Genomic DNA, 19,317 nt, shown 5'->3' with positions numbered 1-19,317 from the left:
GGTGTGGATAATTCCCCGTTCAGCGGGGTGATTCACTAACTCAGTGTCTAACACTGAATGAAAGCCACTAAGCTCATTTTTTAATCCATTGAAGGTTTTCTACGAAAATAATAATATTTTACTACCACCCAGTGAATCAGCAATGTAGATTCAACCAACCTCGGTGGCATTCATTCCGTGTTAGACACTGAGTTAGTGAACCACTCCGCTGTAGGGTAAAAGAAACACGAATAAGTGATAACGAAACATGTATAATTGTGTTGTATAATTTATGTTATATTACAAATGGCGCAAGATACTGTTATGTAATGTTATACAAGCTAGCTCCTGTTGTATCGGTTGCCCCAGCCGCGGCGGTGGTCGTCCTTGTACTCGTCCATGGCCCGCTGTCGCGCCAGCTCCTCCGGGTCGTCGTCTTCCACGACACGCTCCTGGGAACCGTAAAACAATGTTAAGCCCGGATTTTTTTTAAATTCAGATACAAATAAGCCCTTGACTGCAATCTCACCTGGTGGTAAGTGATGATGCAGTCTAAGATGGAAGCGGGCTAACCTAGAAGGGGTGTGGCAGTTTTCATTAAATCCATACTCCATTGGTTTCTACACGGCATCGTACCGGAACGCTAAATCGCTTGGCGGCACGGCTTTGCCGGTAAGGCAACGGGTCTGTCGTACTATCGTCGGGTAAACTCCACGGTACAACGATAACTCCGCCAGTGTGTCGTCGCGTCTCGCAACGAAACGACACGAGACAACGGATCGTCGCGTGACGTGACAAGTCCGTGACGTTATACTCGTCTAGTCACTCGTCGTATTGCCGCGATAGTATCCCCTGTGGATATTGAGTCAGAGTTTGTAATTCGTATCGAATTTTATCACACGGCGAGACGATCGCCGCGATTCTCTCGTCCGTGGAGATGGTGCCTAAGCATAAACTGAGACGCAGGCGTCGTAGTTCAGTGAGGATTTCAAATGAGGAGTCTCAGCAATGAAGACCCTCAGCAATGAAGCAGAGAATGAATTTTAAAACATCAATGTACCTTTCTGATTTGTTCGATTTCGTCAGGGTCTGCGTCTGCACTTTGTATGGTCGCGTGTGGTATGTTGCTGCTAGCAGGAAACCTGCAAGATATTTTTTTTTTGATTCAATTACGAGTTAAGCCTTGACTGCAAACTCACCTGGTAGTAAGTGATGATGCAGTTTAAGATGGAAGCCGGCTAACCTGGAAGGGGTATGGCAGTTTTCATCAAACCCATACCCCTTTGGTTTCTAAGAGGAACATGAGCCAAGAAAGCGCAATTCAGCCAACGAAACTCCTACTGAAAGCACAAATACCGGAGAGCTATGACTTCCCCGCGCGGCACCCCGGCAAATAAGCTATGCCTTGAGCCCACCCGATGACAAGTTTCATGCTAGGATTAATACAAGTTTGTATTATAGAATATCACTCACGTGCCGTCCCGCACTCGCTTGTCGTAGAACTCCTCGACGGTCATAGTTGGCAGGGAGGGGTAGCCCGCGCCGAACACGGCCTTCTGTACCGCGTCGCGGGTAATGATTACCGGCTTCAATGGAGGCGCGCGCTCGCGCTTCTCTGGTTTGTGTTCTGAAATTTATTTATTCATAACATAATATAATCAGAAAGACATTATAATTTACAGTTGCTCCTCCCTAAACTACAAATTATAATGTCAAAATATAAACTAAACTGGCTTCAAAAGAGCCTCGATTACAATTGACGAGAGTGTGACATCAATGTTTGTTGGAAAATGTTGTCACTATGAAGCGTATCTAGTGGTCACAGTTATATAGCTGATGATCACAGCTTTTAAGATAGAATAGTGGACGACATAATCAAGCTAAACTATAAAGATACTGACCTCCAGCAGTTTTGGCCATGTACTCCAGAATAGGCTTCTCCTGCTCTATGCTGCTCAGCTCATCTAAGGCCTGGTTCACATAGTTGAGCAGTAGAGTGACGAAATACTGCCTCTTGGTGTCGTCATCAACTGTGGGGGATGCCATGGCTTTGGATAGTGTGGATAACTTCTCCTTTAGCTCTTTCATCTCCTTGTACCTTTTGATTTTGGCTTGTCTTGAGAGGACCTGATGAAAATTGAAAGTATTGTGCCCCCCTGATTATTTCATGGTTAACTAACACACTGGGAAATGGGAACCCATGGTACATCGCTATCTGAATTGACTTATCCATACAATTTGTATTGAAATATATGACAGTTAAATGGCTTGTTAAGTTGGTTACAGTCTGGCGACGTCACTTATTTGGAAGCTTAGCAACTGATCGCCAGGACAGAAAACCGCGTCTGTTTGTTTGTTATTGATTGATTTGGCAACCTCATTTGATTATGGTAGGCACCCAGAGGTAGCCATGGCTACATAGGGTTGTGTTAGGGTTCTAAGTATTATGGTGGTTGTGAAAACTATTTTGATAAGAAAAAGGTGTCATATTATTACCATGTTAGCAATCTTAGCTTGCTCAGTCTGCTGGCGGGCCACGCTGTCAGTGCTGCTGGGCTGCGGCACCTCCACATCCGTCACACCGTAGTCCTTGCACCTCTGTAGGAAATCCCTACAAAATGTAATTAGGAAATCATCAAGTAAACTCCTTTCCTACTATAATTATCTGTTACTGGCTACTGGGCTACTGAGATTGGGTCTCTTTTCAGAATTATACCTACCTCCTTGATATGGTACCTATTTTGAATAAATTATTATTTATTTGACTTTAAATGAGTAGGGTTTAACCCATACTCCATAGTCATGCTGGTCTAGTGTATTAGCAGACTTCAAACACCTTTTGGAACATTATGGAGAACTCTCAGGCATGTAGGTTTTCTCACATTGTTTTACATATTGTATTGTTGTATCATATATGTCAACATGGGCTCTGAAATGGATGACTATGAATATAACTTACTTAAAATATATCTCAGCAACATGTATAACATCTTTCCGTGGCTGCCCACACAGCTTCAGGCTAAGGGTGCCCAGTAAGGCTGGCAGGAGGAGATATTGCAGGGTTTCTGTGGGCAACTCCTCCAGGTCCTCATTCTTACTGAACATGCCGGATAGGGAGACTAGATTGGTCAATTTCTCAAACTTTGCTATTGTTGCTTTTATGGACATCTAGAATATAAAATAGTAAAAACTTAAGGTTACAGAGAAATTGAATTAAATGGATAAGATTATATTGCTTTTTAACCGACTTCAAAAAAAGGATGAGGTTCTCAATTCGTCGGAATCTTTTTTTTTTATTATTCATAGGGGTTTTATAAGATCTTAACAAGAAAAAAATCTTAATACTTAGCACAATTATTATTTTCTTATTTATTTTAAACATGTACTGTGTTTTGTTGCAATAAAGCTTTACAGTATTACTATTATTACTTAAACTAGTAAAACTCTTTTGTCAGGCGAGGTACCTATGTATAATGTATGGACGACTGTCGGTTACCATAAAAGATCACGACATCACAGCCCAATGCTTGGAGAGCTATAGCTAGGCAGTAGGCCAAAGCTATGCTGTATATAGACCTTATATTGATAACCTGGAAATCGAAAGGCCCAGGCCTCAAGGGCGAAAGCTGTAGCGCTGATGATGATATCGCGAGTCAAATTGAACCACTTCCTTTATAATCTTCAGAAGAGAATAAGTCGTACCTGCACCGCATCGCTGTTGGTTGCTTCGCTGCCGTTTTCAATCTTATCGAACATCTGCATAGCTTGATCGAACAGGGTTTTTAACGATTCTTCTTCTTTGGATGGACTAGCATCATTTTGTGCCATGGTTTTACGAAGATTTCTCACAAATCGAAATAATTATCTTTGAAATTCACAACAAAATTGAATTGATTGTTTTTCTTTTTCGTCAATGACTAATGTTGTTACTTGTTTTCTTTTTTGACAATTCACAATCGTGAACGTGACATTGACAGATAACTCTAACCACACTCTGACGTAACTCTGACATTTATCTGACAGTGATAAATAGTAAATTAAAGCATGTGACTTTACTCTATGTCTTGACCTGGCTACTAGGCTTTTCATTTTTTGTTTAAAAAAAAATATTTACCTACTTATTGCAAAGGCTTCAATAATTACGTGCAGGTATCGCAGGGTATAGGTATCATGTTTTCGTTAAGATATTCTTTGGAATTCCAATCTAGTTCCAATCAATAAACTTTGAAGCCTATTACAATATTGTACGCAATAGTTTGATCATGCAGCATTGCTATTATTATTTGGTTAAAACGCACATTTGGACTAATGAGCTATGGCAAGTCTCTGCGCGTTGTAAAACTCATTTCCTAAGGTCTTAACCCTTTCCCATTATTCACAATAGTATAAGTATAATATGGGATTTCTAGGGATAATATGGTGTGCTCCTAGATCCTACCCCAAATTCTCATGTAGGGATAAGTACCTGCCTAGGTATTTATATAGGGATCTCGATAGTAAGAACCAACCAAGAACATGATTTTATTTGTTCTACTTCTTTCCCACCTTTTATAATGTAGACTACCACACAAACTCATAATCTGAATTAAGTAGGTATTATTGAGGTATAATAAACCTAACGTTATTGCAATTATTAAGTAGCTGTACCTACTTCAATGCTAGATTGTAGGTACCAAAAAAGGACACGCAACAAATAAAAAGGTTTACCTTCTATCGATAACAAACATTAAGCACATGGTACATCACTACAGCCTCATTAGTCCAGTACGGACACTTCGTGCAAGGGATCTACACGTCGATTCTACGCCGAGATCTCATGTAAGTACTTTGTTTATATGGCCACCGGCTCGGAAAAATCAGGAACAAATACATTGAAAGCTTTCGCGAATTCCAAATTCAAATGACAACATTTCTGTACGAAAGAACAATCTTTCGTACAGAAAACTGTTCAACGCTTCGTATTTATGTTTATGCGTATAATTTTCAATTCTTTATTCATCACTGCTTAGACTAGATAGGTATAGGTACTTACTTTAATGCTGAGTTGTCATTATTATATTAGAGGCAGTAAGAGGCGCTAAATGGCCTTAACCTGACTGGTACAAGGCAAATACGGGAGCAGGCACTGGTGCTTTTTGCACCTTAAAGTAAATCCTTACGTTATTCGTGACTTGAGTAAAAGACACTAATTATTTAAATTAATTTACTTTAAAATATTGTGCCAAATACCTACGCCTGATTTAGGTATCGTGTTCGCGCCTCTAGTGATACTTAGGTCACACGATCTCTTTGACTACTATTGTTGCGTAGGTATTTTGCTTTCCATGAATGTACCAAGTTAAAACTATCGATTTGAAAGAATTAGAAACGAAAATTGGGAAAGCACTTTCAGATGAAGGTTTGAACGTTCTAAAAATATCTGTTTAGGTAGAATGCAAATTGCAAGCATATTGGAAAGAACCGTTTTTTTTCGTACGAGTTTCAATAGATAAGAGCGACTGAATTTAAAATGTCTCTACGCGTTTATGTTGCAGTCCAGTGAAGCAAACAAATTAAATTAATTAACAAGTCCAGGTTAAGTAATTATTATTGTGTTTCTAATAAACTACGAAGTCATGTCGTGTTACGGTTGCACTGTGATACATTCATGTTATGCTACAATATACCTACCTACTTAACTATCTACTTAAAATGCATTTCAAGCAATAACTTAGGATCTAATCGCAAATCTTACAAATGTCTAAACGAATTAAAAGTGCAGTTTTTATGTAACTTTAGAAGTGTCAGTGTGTACTCACTACCTTAAATATCTAACGGGTAAGGCGGGCCGTTGATAGCTTAGTGGTTAGGATGTCAGCCTTCTTTTCGGGAGGTCAGGAATTCGATCCAGGGCACGCACCTCTAACTTTTCGGAGTTATGTGCGTTTTAAGCAATTAAAGATCACTTGCTTTAACTGTGAAGGAAAACATCTCGGTGAAACCTGTAGGTAGGTATGTCTGAAAGTTATCCATGTTCTCAAAGGTGTTTGAAGTCTGCCTAGCTGGGCTAGCGTAGCAGACAATGGTCTTAACCCTTCTCATTCTGAGAGACGAATGCTCAGTAGTGGACCGCCGATGGGTTGATCATGATGATTACTAGGGAAAACTTGAATGAAAATTCTTTTTAGTATTTTTGGGATTAACCGATTCAAACAGACAGACACGATGAACCTTGATAAAAAAAATGCAATATTATATTTAGATACGTAAGATACATAGGTAACAAACAGGATTTACTGGTGTCTGTATATGTATAAAGCTATTGTAACCATAACCAGTTAGTAGAAAACGTTGAAGAGTTCATCTTATTGTAACAAACCGGTGCAGTGGAGCCTTAGGACAAGGCTAATAATACGAATACATAGGCACCGTATACGGATCGCAGTTTAGCAATCGTACAGTTGAACTACGTCTTTAACGAGAGGGTCTAACCACATACGGTCTACGGTCGCAATAAAATGTGCAATCTGTATTAAGTAGGTATATTTAGATACGAAAGATTTTATTTATTTTTTAGAACTTATTTTCAATTAGACTAGCGCTTAACTGCAATTAGATCTGCTGGCAAGTGATGATGCAGCCTAAGATGGAGCGCGCTTACCTAGAAGATGCCTATTCCTTCTTGACTTGAAGGTTTTATAGGACCCATATTAAAATTGGAGACGAAAATTGATGCTGGAAGGGTGTTACATGTCCTAGTGGTTCAAATTAGAAATGAATATTAAGTGTTCGCTATTGTGTATGTTCGCGTATTGAGCAGCTGGCTCAACTGTATTATTGCTAAGCTGTGGACACTATGTAAGAATGTCAGAATGTGCCGCATGCATGCACTTTTTTAATGACTTAGGAGAAGGAATATGTTTTATTATTTTTTTCAACTTTATATTTTTATTCAGGTATGTACATATAGAAGTTCAAGTCAGATAAACTGATTGATAACGTCTGTTATAATAAAACTTGTCTGGTTACGGTGATCCATGGAGTGGCTTCTCAGATTTTATCAAAATATCGACTTGAGTACCTACCCGTTGTTTAATTTTGAATTATTAGAAGTTATATATCTTCTTTTTCTCCTGACCTTATCCCACGCTACACGTCGGCAGTCGGCACATGTCTTATTCTTTCACTCCCTTCAGTCAGATACACGTAGCTATCATGCAACCCTTTTATACGCATAAACTCTTTCACGCAATCCATCCAAGGTGGATGGATGATTCTTTTTCTCGTCTTTTTCCTTCCATATGAGTGAATTTCCTCACGATGTTTTCCATGATTGTTGATATGTCAAAGATGTCCACTGAATAGCTTGGATTTGGAAAAGAGATCGGATTAGTGCGTAAGCTATATTCGTTGAGGTTCCGTACCTCAAAAGGAAAAACGGAACCCAAGTTTGGAACGGAAAACAAGAAATTTGGCAGGTAAAGGAAAACCGCGAGTTTGTGGTCACATTTAAAAAAAAAAAATTAAAATACAATGTTTCAATTTTCAAAGTAAGATAACTGTACCAAGTGGGGTATCATATATGAAAGGGCTTTACCTACATTCTAAAACAGTTTTTTTTTTTATGCATACTTAATTGTTTTTGAGTTATCGTGCAAAATGTTGGAAAAAATACCCGAGTACGGAACCCTCAGAGCGCGAGTCTGACTCGGACTTGGCCGGTTTTTTTTTCTCTTTACATGCGAATGCGACGTGATACGCGCCGTAACGATACACGTAGCGATTGAACGTAATTTCTTTATGATTCACTAGCGATTAACTTGAATTGAATCATGTAAAGCCATCATTATGTACAAGTACCTATTCATAGTTGTGGGCTCGCCTTTCCTCATCTGCGGATCAGGTCATTTCCGTTGTAGGTAAATAATATAAGATGTACCTTCAGTACTTTATATACAAGTGTAAATTAAAGATTTATAACAACCCCGACAAGTGAAGGTTACAGTAACTAGAAAAAAGCTGATAACTTTCAAACGGCTGAACCGATTTTTTTGGATTATAGCTTAGAACACTCTCGATCAAGTCACCTTTCAAACAAAAAAAAACTAAATTAAAATCGGTTCGTTCGTTTAGGCGCTACGATGCCACAGACAGATACACAGATACACACGTCAAACTTATAACACCCCTCTTTTTGGGTCGGGGGTTAAAAATGACTGACTTTGTATACACTTAAGTTTCAGTTAAAACAAAACAGATTTATGCCAGCGGTATAGCGCTGTCTCGTTTTAACAGTTTCTTAAGTTTGAGCAGTGTCAAAGTGCGCTCTATAGATCTGAGCCTATGAAGTGCGCTGCACGCCCGTGGCCTGCACCATAGGTACCTACCTAAAGCCGGCCCTGTAGCTGAACAAACTACAGCCTGTTCACTTTACTTATAATATTGTACATATGATGTGGGTATTCCTATTGAATGATGCCTGCAATCAATTAGAAATATAATTTCGTGAGTAGACATCAACTGTGCTTAATATTTCTCTCATCGATCATTGCGGCGCCTGATTATCGTTCCTCCTAATCCTGAATAAACAATTTGGGAGCAATATTGATAACGGTAAACTACGAGCCTTAATAAAGTGGACAAGTTTCAGTTTCAATACAAAATTACCTATGTTATTGCCATGATAATCATCATGATCAACCCATGAATTATCATCTATCAGCCATATAAAGAGTCCCCGTGACCCGCGACCCAGCCTGACTACGGCAATACGACCGCAATACTGACAACTATGGTGGCGCATTGGAGCACGCGCACTAGTTATGGCAGCCATTCGAATGCGCACGATTGCGAAGCCAACTTACGCTAACAGCAAGCTAACTTAGCCTCTTGCCGGCGGATGCAAAAAGTGTACCATGGCTAGACTGGTCTTCTCTTTCATTGCTAAGGATGGTATGCGGAGCATAGAATCATCACGCTGCTCCAGTGGAGTTTGGACGTCTACGTAGTAATAGATATCTGCATGCCAAACAGCTCGGTCCGTACAGTAGTTTGAGCTGTGTGTTGATAGATCATTCAGTCAGTCAGTTAGTCACCTTTCCCTTTTAAATATTTAGACGAGGATCTGCCTTTACGGGCTCTTAGTCCATTAATATGGAAGTTTCTGGAAAATTCTGGCGGAACACGGTCGTGCCGGTCAGCGGATGCCGGCCATTACTGCGATTGTCCCGCCATTCTGTCGGATTACGCGTAATGTTATTGTGAGACGTTTTTATTCTATTTCGTTGTAGACCACTTTTGTTGCTTTATAGGTCGGTCTACTAAATAAAAGAATTAGGAGTTCTTTTGCCGCGCCAGCTCTTAATGAAATTGTAATTAACGACCAAAAACGACCAGTATACTTACCTACTTACTTCACAATAATTTCTACAGGCCTACTTATCACTATTTCACTGTTTTCCGCTCTATATAATACACCGCTACCTACCTAGGTAGGTACCTACATACCTTTAAATTATGAAGTTTAATTTGGAAGGAAGGGGGGGGGGGGGGGGGGCAAATGCTGTAAACATGTTGGGTTGTATTTCCAAAATCGCAAATCTGCTAAACTCAAAAAATATACTCGGTAACGGAGCGGACAGATTCAGTTAGATTTTTAAAAGATGTGTTGCTAATTTTTTTACATCATCTACTTATTATAATTTAATATTGATTGACGGAACACATCTCTCCTCTCCGCTTAGGTGGAAACAGGGGCACTCTTTTCATGAAAAGTTAGGATTAGGTAAATATTAGGTAGTGAAAGGGTTAGCCGTCGGCGCACATAAAGGAGAGTGTAAACAGCTGACATACAAGGACAAACAACAAATAACAAACACATGACGGTCGTAAAATTTTGTTGTTGTCAACAAAGTAATGAATTTTGTGTACGTTATCATAACTGTTACCACAGCTATGCCATCGCGATTCGCGTCTAGGATCTACTGTATCAACTATTTCACACTCATTTTTTTTTTGCTCAAAGCTGTGTTAGGAGTAGGTACGACAATAGTGCAACGGGTGGGGTTTGAACCGCCGACCTTTCGGAATTCAGTCCGCTCCTCAACCGTTGAGCTATTGAAGTTCAATTTATCATTAGGTAAACAAAACCGCTAAGGGTAGCAAAATCGAATTTATTTTTCCAAATAAGTATGTATAGAACTCAAGGGTAAAATTTTCATCCTAGGTACCTAGTGTAATGCAAGGAGGAGAAAGAAAGATAAACGTTTCTTTTTAAAATTGTACCACACAATACACATCACCTAAAAGTTGGTTATCCCGGCGCTTCCCATTTGAACGTTAAAGCCAAAATGCCTCAAGCAGAAAACGCAGTCACAACCCGAAAAAAGGCTCCCGAAAGGAAGCTGATGCAAATGTGAACTTAGCAATGTACAAGAATTTTTATTTCTGACCAACTTAAAGATTTTCATTTTACTTGTGACTGGGAATCAGGGTCTAATGTAAAAATTCTTCTTTTTCAGATACAATTCAGATATGGGTGAACCAGTGAATTGAAGAGTTCGCCAAAACACGAGAATGGCTCGCCTTACTGCACTAGTCCTCTGCCTTTTCGCATCCCACTCCTGCTACGGATTCAACGGAGACAACTTCGAGCTCGAATGCCCCGATGAGTGCGACTGCCACTACTTCCGTATCAACTGGGTGACCGATTGCTCAGAGAGCAACCTCACCGTAGTACCCTATGATGAGCTCAGTCTCAGCGTGTACATTCTGGATTTGAATGGCAACAACATAACCAGCCTCCAGCCTTTCCCGAGTGATATAAAGATGAGGAGGTTGCAAATAGCGAACAACAGACTGACGAGGGTGGAGAGAGACGCATTCCGTGGACTGGAGTACTTGATTGATGTAGATCTGTCCGGCAATAATATAAGCTATGTCGATCCGGAGGCCTTCTTGTAAGTAATATCGATTTGTTCCTTACCTATCTTTACTTCCATCGAACGTTTACATTATTTTTTGTACCGGCGTGGAAAGTTTTCGTTTAGCTTAATTAGATTACCGTAAGTTTTATTTCTAGATATACTTACTTAGTATTTACCTAGAAACAACGATTTAATGGTTACCAACTTAATTGGATTTCCGTAGTTTTAGGTAATTAGAAATAAGACTAAGTACGTGGACCTAGAATCTACCTAGAAACTATGGATTCAATGGTTACCAGCTTACTTTCTAACCAACTTGCGTCTAAAAGTTCTACTGCCTACCTACACTTAATTTTGTTTGTCTTTTTTATTTTTAATCGATATGTACAGTCCATTAGCTATTTATTACAAGATTTTTCTATTGAATATAGGTGTGTTTACGTATAAAAGGTTTTTTCCCACGTTGCATTGTTCGCCAATACTATCACACATACAATAATTGTGACCACAGCGTAGGTAGATTCATCCGACATCAATGGCTGTGACGACGAAATTGAAGCAATTGCTTCAGACTTGATGCCGACAAGTGACAATTGCGGCTCGCGATGCCAATATTAGATAATGGTCCGGTAAAGAATGCAAATTGAATTACCGCGACCGCCTAGACAAGGTTTACCAAAGTTTGTGCGCACGTTTCGGCGAAGTGGATTTTACTTTTAAACTTTAACTGTCGCGTTTGTGCCTGCGTTTCAATAATTCGTCGTCTTGGCAATTCGAGACTATTGTTTTCACTAAACAAAGATTTCTTCTCATTTCAGGGACTCACGTGGGCTACTAAATGTAGAACTTCAAGACAATCCGCTCGATGTTGTCGAAGGACCGTTCCTCGTGTCCGGCACCCTACAATTCCTGGATATCAGCAACTGCAACATATCCACCATCAACCAACAGTTCTTCGAGAACGTCACATCATTGACAACTCTAGACCTGTCAAACAATCCGCTCAGAGCCCTGGAAAGCGGAGTCTTTGACACTTTGACCAGTCTCGAAACTTTGAAACTTAACGACTGCAAGCTGTCTACACTCGCAGAAAATCTCTTTTCGGCTCTAGTGAATCTGAAAAACTTGGAACTCGCCGGAAACTATTTGATGAATACAAACTGGCCCGAAGTATTAGGCACGCTAACTAGGCTCGAATATCTCAATTTGAGAAAATCTGGCCTAGTATCACTTTCTGAGGACACATTTTCGAATTGCACAAATCTTGTTTCGCTCATTTTAGCCGAAAACGAATTACGTGACATGGACGTCGCAGCAACGTTAGGCAACAGCGTTAATCATTTGGAATTACTAGATTTATCAAACTGTAAAATCCAAGGTCCAATCGCTGGTGATGCATTTGCGAATTCTTCGAGATTAAAGAGTCTATACTTGTCAGGGAACCCCTTGTTTGCGCCGGATTTAGAAGAAGCTTTAGCGCCACTTCCGAAACTAGAAAGGCTGTTCTTGAGTAACTGCGGTCTGCGTAATTTACCGGATAGTTTTAATGTTTTCGAAAACCTTCTCGAATTAGATATTTCTCACAATCCGTTAGTGAACGTGTTTACAAAATTGCTTGCTCCTCTCGAAAAAATAGAATATCTCAACATGGGCTACAGTAATCTATCTTACGTAGGACCAGAAACATTTGCACATATGACATCACTTAAGAGATTAGTGCTCTCAGGTAACGATCTTCTATCCTTGGAAGCTGGTCTCTTTGGAAACCTTACACAACTGACAACTTTGGAATTAGAATTCTGTGGTCTAAAGCGACCACTGAATGCGAATGCCTTTTTCAAAAATCTAACATACACTGACTTAAGAGAAATTAGACTCGGTGGGAACCCACTCGTGATTCCTACCGCTGGTCCTTTATTCCCAAAACAGTTATCTCAAATGACTGTGCTGGATTTAAGCAATTGCAATATTACATCACTTAATCCGGACGCATTTAAGAACACCGAAAATTTGACCGAATTGAATTTGGCTGGCAATCAACTGAAATCCGGAGATGGAAGTTTAGCGTTCTTGGAAATACTACAACAACTGGAAAAGATAAATTTGAGCAACAACAATTTGACGACAATAGATCCGGAGTTCTTTGTCAATAATCCGAAGTTGCATTCGATTAACTTAATCGGCAATCCATTCGTATGCGACTGCAAGATCGCTGAAATGTGGGACTGGGCGAACATGATCAAAGGCGATTTGGACGTTCTCACCGGAGCCAAGAGTGCTAAGAAAGATATCGTAGTGAAAGGAAATAAGAAGAAAAAGAACCTCTACTGCCGTTACAATGAAGCTCAACTTCGAAACATGACTCTGATATCCACCAAAACTGTTCCGGGTCGAAGGCCTTTTGTGAAGCCTAGAGAGTTGACATACGCAAATAGGACCTGGGCCAAATATGTGAGGGAGTCAGGGTGTGAGCCGGTGGTTAAAATATTAAGGCCAGTAGCTCTAATCGCGGATTTATTTCACAAATCGAATTCCGATTTTGGGCCCTCAGCGGCATTCTTGATGGCTATCATAGCCTTAGCTTTCGGTATAACTACAGTTATAATGACATTCAGGTTGCTCCAAAAGAAACAATTCATTTCGGAAATCAATACAGAAAGTCACAGGAAGCAGAGGTAATAATAAAAGACAAAGTAACTAAGTTGTAAATTGTAATACTTGCTATGAAAACGATCAAGCGGGAAAAACTTCGATTGTTTGTTTAAAAGTGTCGGTTTTAATATTAAAGTTAAATAATTTATTATTATACAAATATTTTAGTTACTATTTTTTGTAAATTCGATAAATGTTATACTAAGTAGATCTACAAAGATTTAGAAAGTATTCAATAAACACTGGCGTGATTTTTTAATTATGCCTTAGATGTGCCTATGTGAATATTGTGGGTAGGTATTATTTTTACGCATTTTCTTTTTTTTTCTTTTTAATTTAAGTTTTTCTAAAGTTTTGTACACAGAATCTAAATGTCTCAGCAATGCTGCTGATCTATTTGATGTACCTAAAGTAAACATAATATACCTAGTTAATATTAAGTTTAAACGTATTATTACTGTTGTAAACATGTCGTGTCAGGTATATCTGCAAAATATGTCTCTCTAGAAATTTGTCAAGAGGGGTCTCTCCGTCACTCGCTTCATACAAACGTAGCTCCAATTTCATTTGAATATTAAGCAACCAAAGTCCATGAAATTTTGCAGACATATTCTAGAAACTAATATTTATGTCTGTGGTTTTCCAGATTTCTGTTAAAATATTCAATTTCAAAGTCACGCGGTCTTAAAAAACAAACAAATCTTTAAGCCCCTGTCATTTTAAAACTACATATTTTTAGAAAAATCTAAAACACCACAGACACAGATATTAGTTTCTAGAATATGTCTGTATCATGGACTTTGATTGCTTAATATTCAAATGAAATTGGAACTACGATTGTATGAAGCGAGTGACGGAGAGAGCCCTGTTAAGCTAAAATAGTGTGTTAAATGTAGATATCTATGTATTTTACTAGTCAAGTTAATAAACAAAAAAATCATTAAGTATCTAATTAATTTATTTTTTAATATTTTTGTGATACACTTCGTGCTATCCTAATTTTACCTTACAGTATTTAATGAAATAATAAATTTCGTATTAAAATTATGTGTTTTATTTATTTTAGTTATTTAAAGGAACATAATATTGTTTGGGCTTTATTGATTTTGGAAGATTTGGGCTAGCGGGGCGGAACTACAACTGCTTTATCTAACTAACACACATCTAGGTATGTTGAGAGTATATTTGTGCCAAATTCATTAAATACATGGTATATATCATACTTATGTGGACTACTGCAACTTTCATGGAGAGTTAGTAAAATCAAACAGCATATAAATGCACATTCAGCATAGCACTACTTATTTACTTACCTAATTTACGATATCAAACAAATTTATTCGAATTTAACAAATGTACAAATAATATAAGTAACTACTTACTATTCGAATGTTTGCAGTTTTACAGTAGGTAACCGCGGTTCACATACACCGATTTGAAAAACAAACTGAACAATTCGTTAACGGTTCAGAAAAAAGTGTTTTCGCGGTCTACGGCAACGATCATCAATCATTGTTTAGGAGATTTGAAATCACTTAAAAGTTAAAACGAAGAAACAAGAATCTATTTTGATCAGCGGAACATCGAGAAATTGACGATATCGCGTAATTCGAGGTCTTATCGCGCAACTTTGCGTTTAGGCTATTTGTCAACTTCTAATTAAAAATTTTTAGGGCTGCCTTACCAATTACCACGAAGCTGCGGATTCGTTGCGTACGATGTGAAGCCCAGTTTAGCTACTCTCCGTATATTCAATGTACTCTTTGGCTACTTTTAGCTCTATTGTAATACAGAAAACATTTAGCAATCAGGCTTAAAATACTCATCAAAAGCAACAGCCTTCTACATACTAGCAACCGAAAATTTTAGTAACAACTAGTGGTAGGTAACTTGGCTTCGAAGCTTTAACATCTTGTTAATAGTCAAAACCTCTAGTACTAGTGATTCCATACTCTTTGCCAATAGAAGAGGTATATAGAGTTTGGGTACCTAGTACCTACTAACTACGTAGATCATAGATGTGCCTGTATCGTTAAAATTATTTATCTTTATTTAGATACTAGCTGATACCCGCGACTTCGTTCGCGTGGATGTAGGTTTTTTAAAATTCCCGTGGAACTCTTTGATTTTCCGGGATAAAAAGTAGCCTATGTGCTAATCCAGGGTATAATCTATCTCCATTCTAAATTTCAGCCCAATCCGTCCAGTAGTTTTTGCGTGAAGGAGTAACAAACATACACACACACACACATACGAACTTTCTCCTTTATAATATTAAGGGCTTATGTTTAACTTACCACCAGGTATAGTAACATATAACAGACAAAAATAGTAAATGATTACCAAAATTAAACCCGCATTTTAATGTAAAATTACAACCTAAGTTTTAACATCTCGCTATCCTATTTAAGCAAAATGACTCCAAATAAATCATTGTTAACCCAAAAGTAGTAAATGATCACCAAAATTAAAACAGCATTTTAATGTAAAATTATAACCAAAGTTTTTACATCTTGCTATCCTATTTAAGCAAACTGGCTCCAAAAAACTCATTGTTAGCCCAAAAATAGTTAATGAAAACCAAATTATTAACCATATTTTAATTTAAAATGAAATGCAAAAAAATAAAATCTCGTTATCCGATTAAAGTAAATTACCCTCGGCAAAAAAAATATTTTGCCAAACACAGTAAAGTAAATTTACTCCTAACCTTTTTGTCTCCAAATTGATTAACCACTACAAAAAAAAATTATCTTGAGCGTTTCGTTTACAACCAAATGCTATACCTAAAATAAAAAATAAAACTCTTACAATTTCAATAATCCCTTTTTTAATTATTGAAACAATCATTAAAAAGATAGTCCTCTTAAAACTAATAATAAACAGTTCAAAGATCTTAAAACTAAACTAATAATAAGCATTTAAAAAATCTTAAGAAGAATCAGTCTTCTGTATTAATTCACTGCACAATTAATGCTTTCTTAGCTTTGGCTGGTCGTCCTCTTTTGCGCTTCATGCCAATCGGAATAGCTCTGGCCTCTGAAGGTGGCTGGACGTGCTTAAGCCGAATCGCCAATCCAACGAGATGCTTGCAAATGTAATCTTTGAGAAACTTTGGGCAATTGCATGTGCCGTGTAACCAATTTTCCTTTTCTCGGGGCATTATAACTTCCCACTCTCTAAAATGTTGCTCTTTGTATTCGTCAAAGGTCTCCCATGGCTTTTCATAATTTTTGCAATCTAAATCCGACCCAGCTGGAATTCTGTATGAGCAAACTAGCTCAGTACTATTCTTTAATGGCACCTGCTTCGACAGTTTTGCCCATTGGTAACTTTCTGTCCACATCTTTAAAGATACTGTCGGCAGTTGAGCGAACCGTCTCTCAGTATTATTAATCACGTATTCATTAGACCAGTCCTTGACTATATCAGAAGCAATTACTAAGAACCGCGCCAAAGGATGACGCTCACGAAGCGTGCCACCATCTTTTATTGTTTTATTGAAAGATTCCAGAGCATTGTTTGTAGCAGGAGTCCCCAGAGATGCGCCCAAATACCAGAAACGATTTAGTATTAGCCATTCATTTTCAAAGTATGTAACAAAATCTTTTTCGGCTTTCCACTTGTCCAAAAATTTTTCGCTGGCTCGATCAAATATTTCCTGAGTTGAGGCACACTGTAAAGCATCAATATCTTGTAAGATCTCTTTTTGGGATTTCTTTTGCACACTTTGCTCTACTCTTGTTTGCATCTTCTTTTTCGCATGCGCCCAGCACATTCTTATGACTGTATCTGTTCCAAATGTGCACGCAAAGGCAGTTTGTATAGCCTTCGCTGCATCACAGACCAAAACTTTACAACTTAAAGTGTATGAAAATATTGAGAAAACTGCTTTTTTTAATGCGGAAAATAAAAATATGAAGTCTTCCGTTCGTTCAGCTGTTGTCACAGCTAATCCAAATGGGTGAAAATGTTTATCTCTGTCTGTAGTTCCAATCACAAGTACTGGAAACCCTTGCCAAATGAGCTTATATGTGGCATCCGCGTGAAGAACAGAACATTGGCGTGATAGACCAATTAAATATTTCGTCGTTAACATGAACCGGAAGTTCTGATCTAAATCATCTTCAGAAATTTCATACGCCAAAACAAAAACTTCGTGACCGTCATCAGGTATTTCAGAGTTTTCTTTTAACCATAATTCAAGCTGTCCCAAGCTTATTACCGATGGCCCGTATTTTTTCTTACGTATGATTTTAAGATAATTGTTTAACTGTAACTTAGTCGGCAGAACTAGTCCATTAATTTTACTTAAGTTCTTCATAATAGATTTAGGTTTCAAACGCAGTTCGAATAGTTTTTCTATTTCCTTTTTCGTTGCCTCATTTATTCCCCTAGTCGACTGACAGTCAGAATTTTCATGGTCGTGACATGTTTCAGTACGAAATAATAATATATCATCACACGATGCGTCAAATAAAAGATAAATCGCGGCAGAACACTGAATTTCAGCCCGAAGCTTCACTTTGTTACAACGATAGTAACGTTTTACTCCTTCTTCAGTCGTATGAATTTTTTGTATTGACCAGGTCTTCTCATTTTTGATAAATTCCTCAGCGCTCCGCACAGTTATAAATTTTCTTTCAAAAACCCAAACTTTATTTTGCCTTCGACGTTTTTTCGTATGCTCTGTGATTTTATATTCGTCTTCATCTGATTCCGATGAAGTACTCAACAGCGGAGCACACGAACTCGGTCCCGCTAAGTTTTCATTCGCCATTGCAAAGAAGATAGATATCAAAACACACCCAATAAAAGCAAGTGCTCGCACGCGACTAAATTGGCGATCGTGTCCGGGCGTGCGCGGCGCTTGCGGTGTGGTGGGAGAGGATCGTAAGCCGCAGACATAACTTAATATGGCATCATAATGCTTCATTTGGTAATAAGCCTACATTTTATGTCAATCATAGTGGTTTATTTAGGCAGAAATAGCGCATTAATTTGCTCGCTAAGATTTGGTGATCATTTACTACATTTGGTGTTCGAATACAATTTGAAGTGCAGTCGTGACTAAAATAGCTACTACTATTGTAATTTTAGACGTTATTTATCTGGTGTTAAGTATATATTTTTGGTAAAAGAACTAAGGGTATCAAAGCATTTTATGGTGATCATTATATTTAACCCCAATATTAAGTGTGATGTGATGTGATTATGGGCGCAACTAGACTGTTCTAAAGTGGTTCTAAACTTAATCGTTTTTCTGAAAGGAAATCAAAATTTTTTAGACGCTTCATTTATAGTGCTTCGTCAAATTCATACGGCTTCGGAATTGAATAATAACAAACAGTTTTATTTTATTAACCGCCCTTAGATTTGGTTTACGACATAAAAAGTTCAAAATTGCCAAACGCTTGTACGCAATTAGTTAAACCAAATTAGCAGAAGAAACAAACAAACAGCGATTTTAAGTAAATCAATTTTATATTATTTGAAATGTTAACTTTTTGCCCCGATTTTGTATTATTCTAGCTGTTTTTGTGATAAAATTTCTTCAGAATTGTTGAGGTTTTCACAATACCATGCTAAATTGGAATCAACTGTTTTTATTTGGTACTTTACTACGGTGCCTGATTTCGTTAAGAGTTCAAATGTTTTTTACTTATTTTATACTATCTCGTAATACATTGACAGAGAAAGTTGCTTTGCACAAAATGTTGTGGTATATAAAACAATAATAATATGAACTTGGAAGAAAAAATACATTAAATTTTTCTGTTTT

At 38.0% G+C, this 19,317-nt stretch overlaps 2 protein-coding genes across 3 annotated transcripts; one reads left to right on the top strand and one right to left on the bottom strand.

Annotated features, from left to right (window-relative positions):
- Positions 1-237: 237 nt before the first annotated feature.
- LOC123874768 (immunoglobulin-binding protein 1) lies at positions 238-3,924 on the bottom strand. Its single transcript, XM_045920260.1, has 7 exons — positions 3,682-3,924; positions 2,939-3,147; positions 2,476-2,590; positions 1,881-2,106; positions 1,453-1,606; positions 1,040-1,121; positions 238-431 (listed from the first exon to the last, which is right to left on the bottom strand). Exons 1-7 carry the CDS (start codon positions 3,805-3,807, stop codon positions 321-323), a joined length of 1,023 nt encoding a protein of 340 aa, XP_045776216.1. The 5' UTR covers positions 3,808-3,924; the 3' UTR covers positions 238-320.
- A 775-nt stretch (positions 3,925-4,699) lies between these two features.
- Positions 4,700-14,582, top strand: LOC123874735 (toll-like receptor 4). Of its 2 annotated transcripts, XR_006798000.1 has the most exons (4): positions 4,700-4,797; positions 10,479-10,916; positions 11,702-14,048; positions 14,397-14,582. XR_006798000.1 is itself a non-coding variant. In XM_045920223.1 (3 exons), exons 2-3 carry the CDS (start codon positions 10,534-10,536, stop codon positions 13,560-13,562), a joined length of 2,244 nt encoding a protein of 747 aa, XP_045776179.1. In that variant the 5' UTR covers positions 4,700-4,797; positions 10,479-10,533; the 3' UTR covers positions 13,563-14,129. The 2 variants fall into 2 exon arrangements, 1 of the variants encoding a protein (XP_045776179.1); XM_045920223.1 differs by lacking the exon at positions 14,397-14,582 and having other exon boundaries at positions 11,702-14,129.
- Positions 14,583-19,317: the final 4,735 nt, after the last annotated feature.

Source organism: Maniola jurtina, chromosome 2 (genome assembly GCF_905333055.1).
Source record: "Maniola jurtina chromosome 2, ilManJurt1.1, whole genome shotgun sequence".
Lineage (NCBI taxonomy): Eukaryota > Metazoa > Arthropoda > Insecta > Lepidoptera > Nymphalidae > Maniola > Maniola jurtina.
Note: the sequence above shows the minus strand (reverse complement) of the source record. Positions and strands in the feature narration are given on the sequence as shown.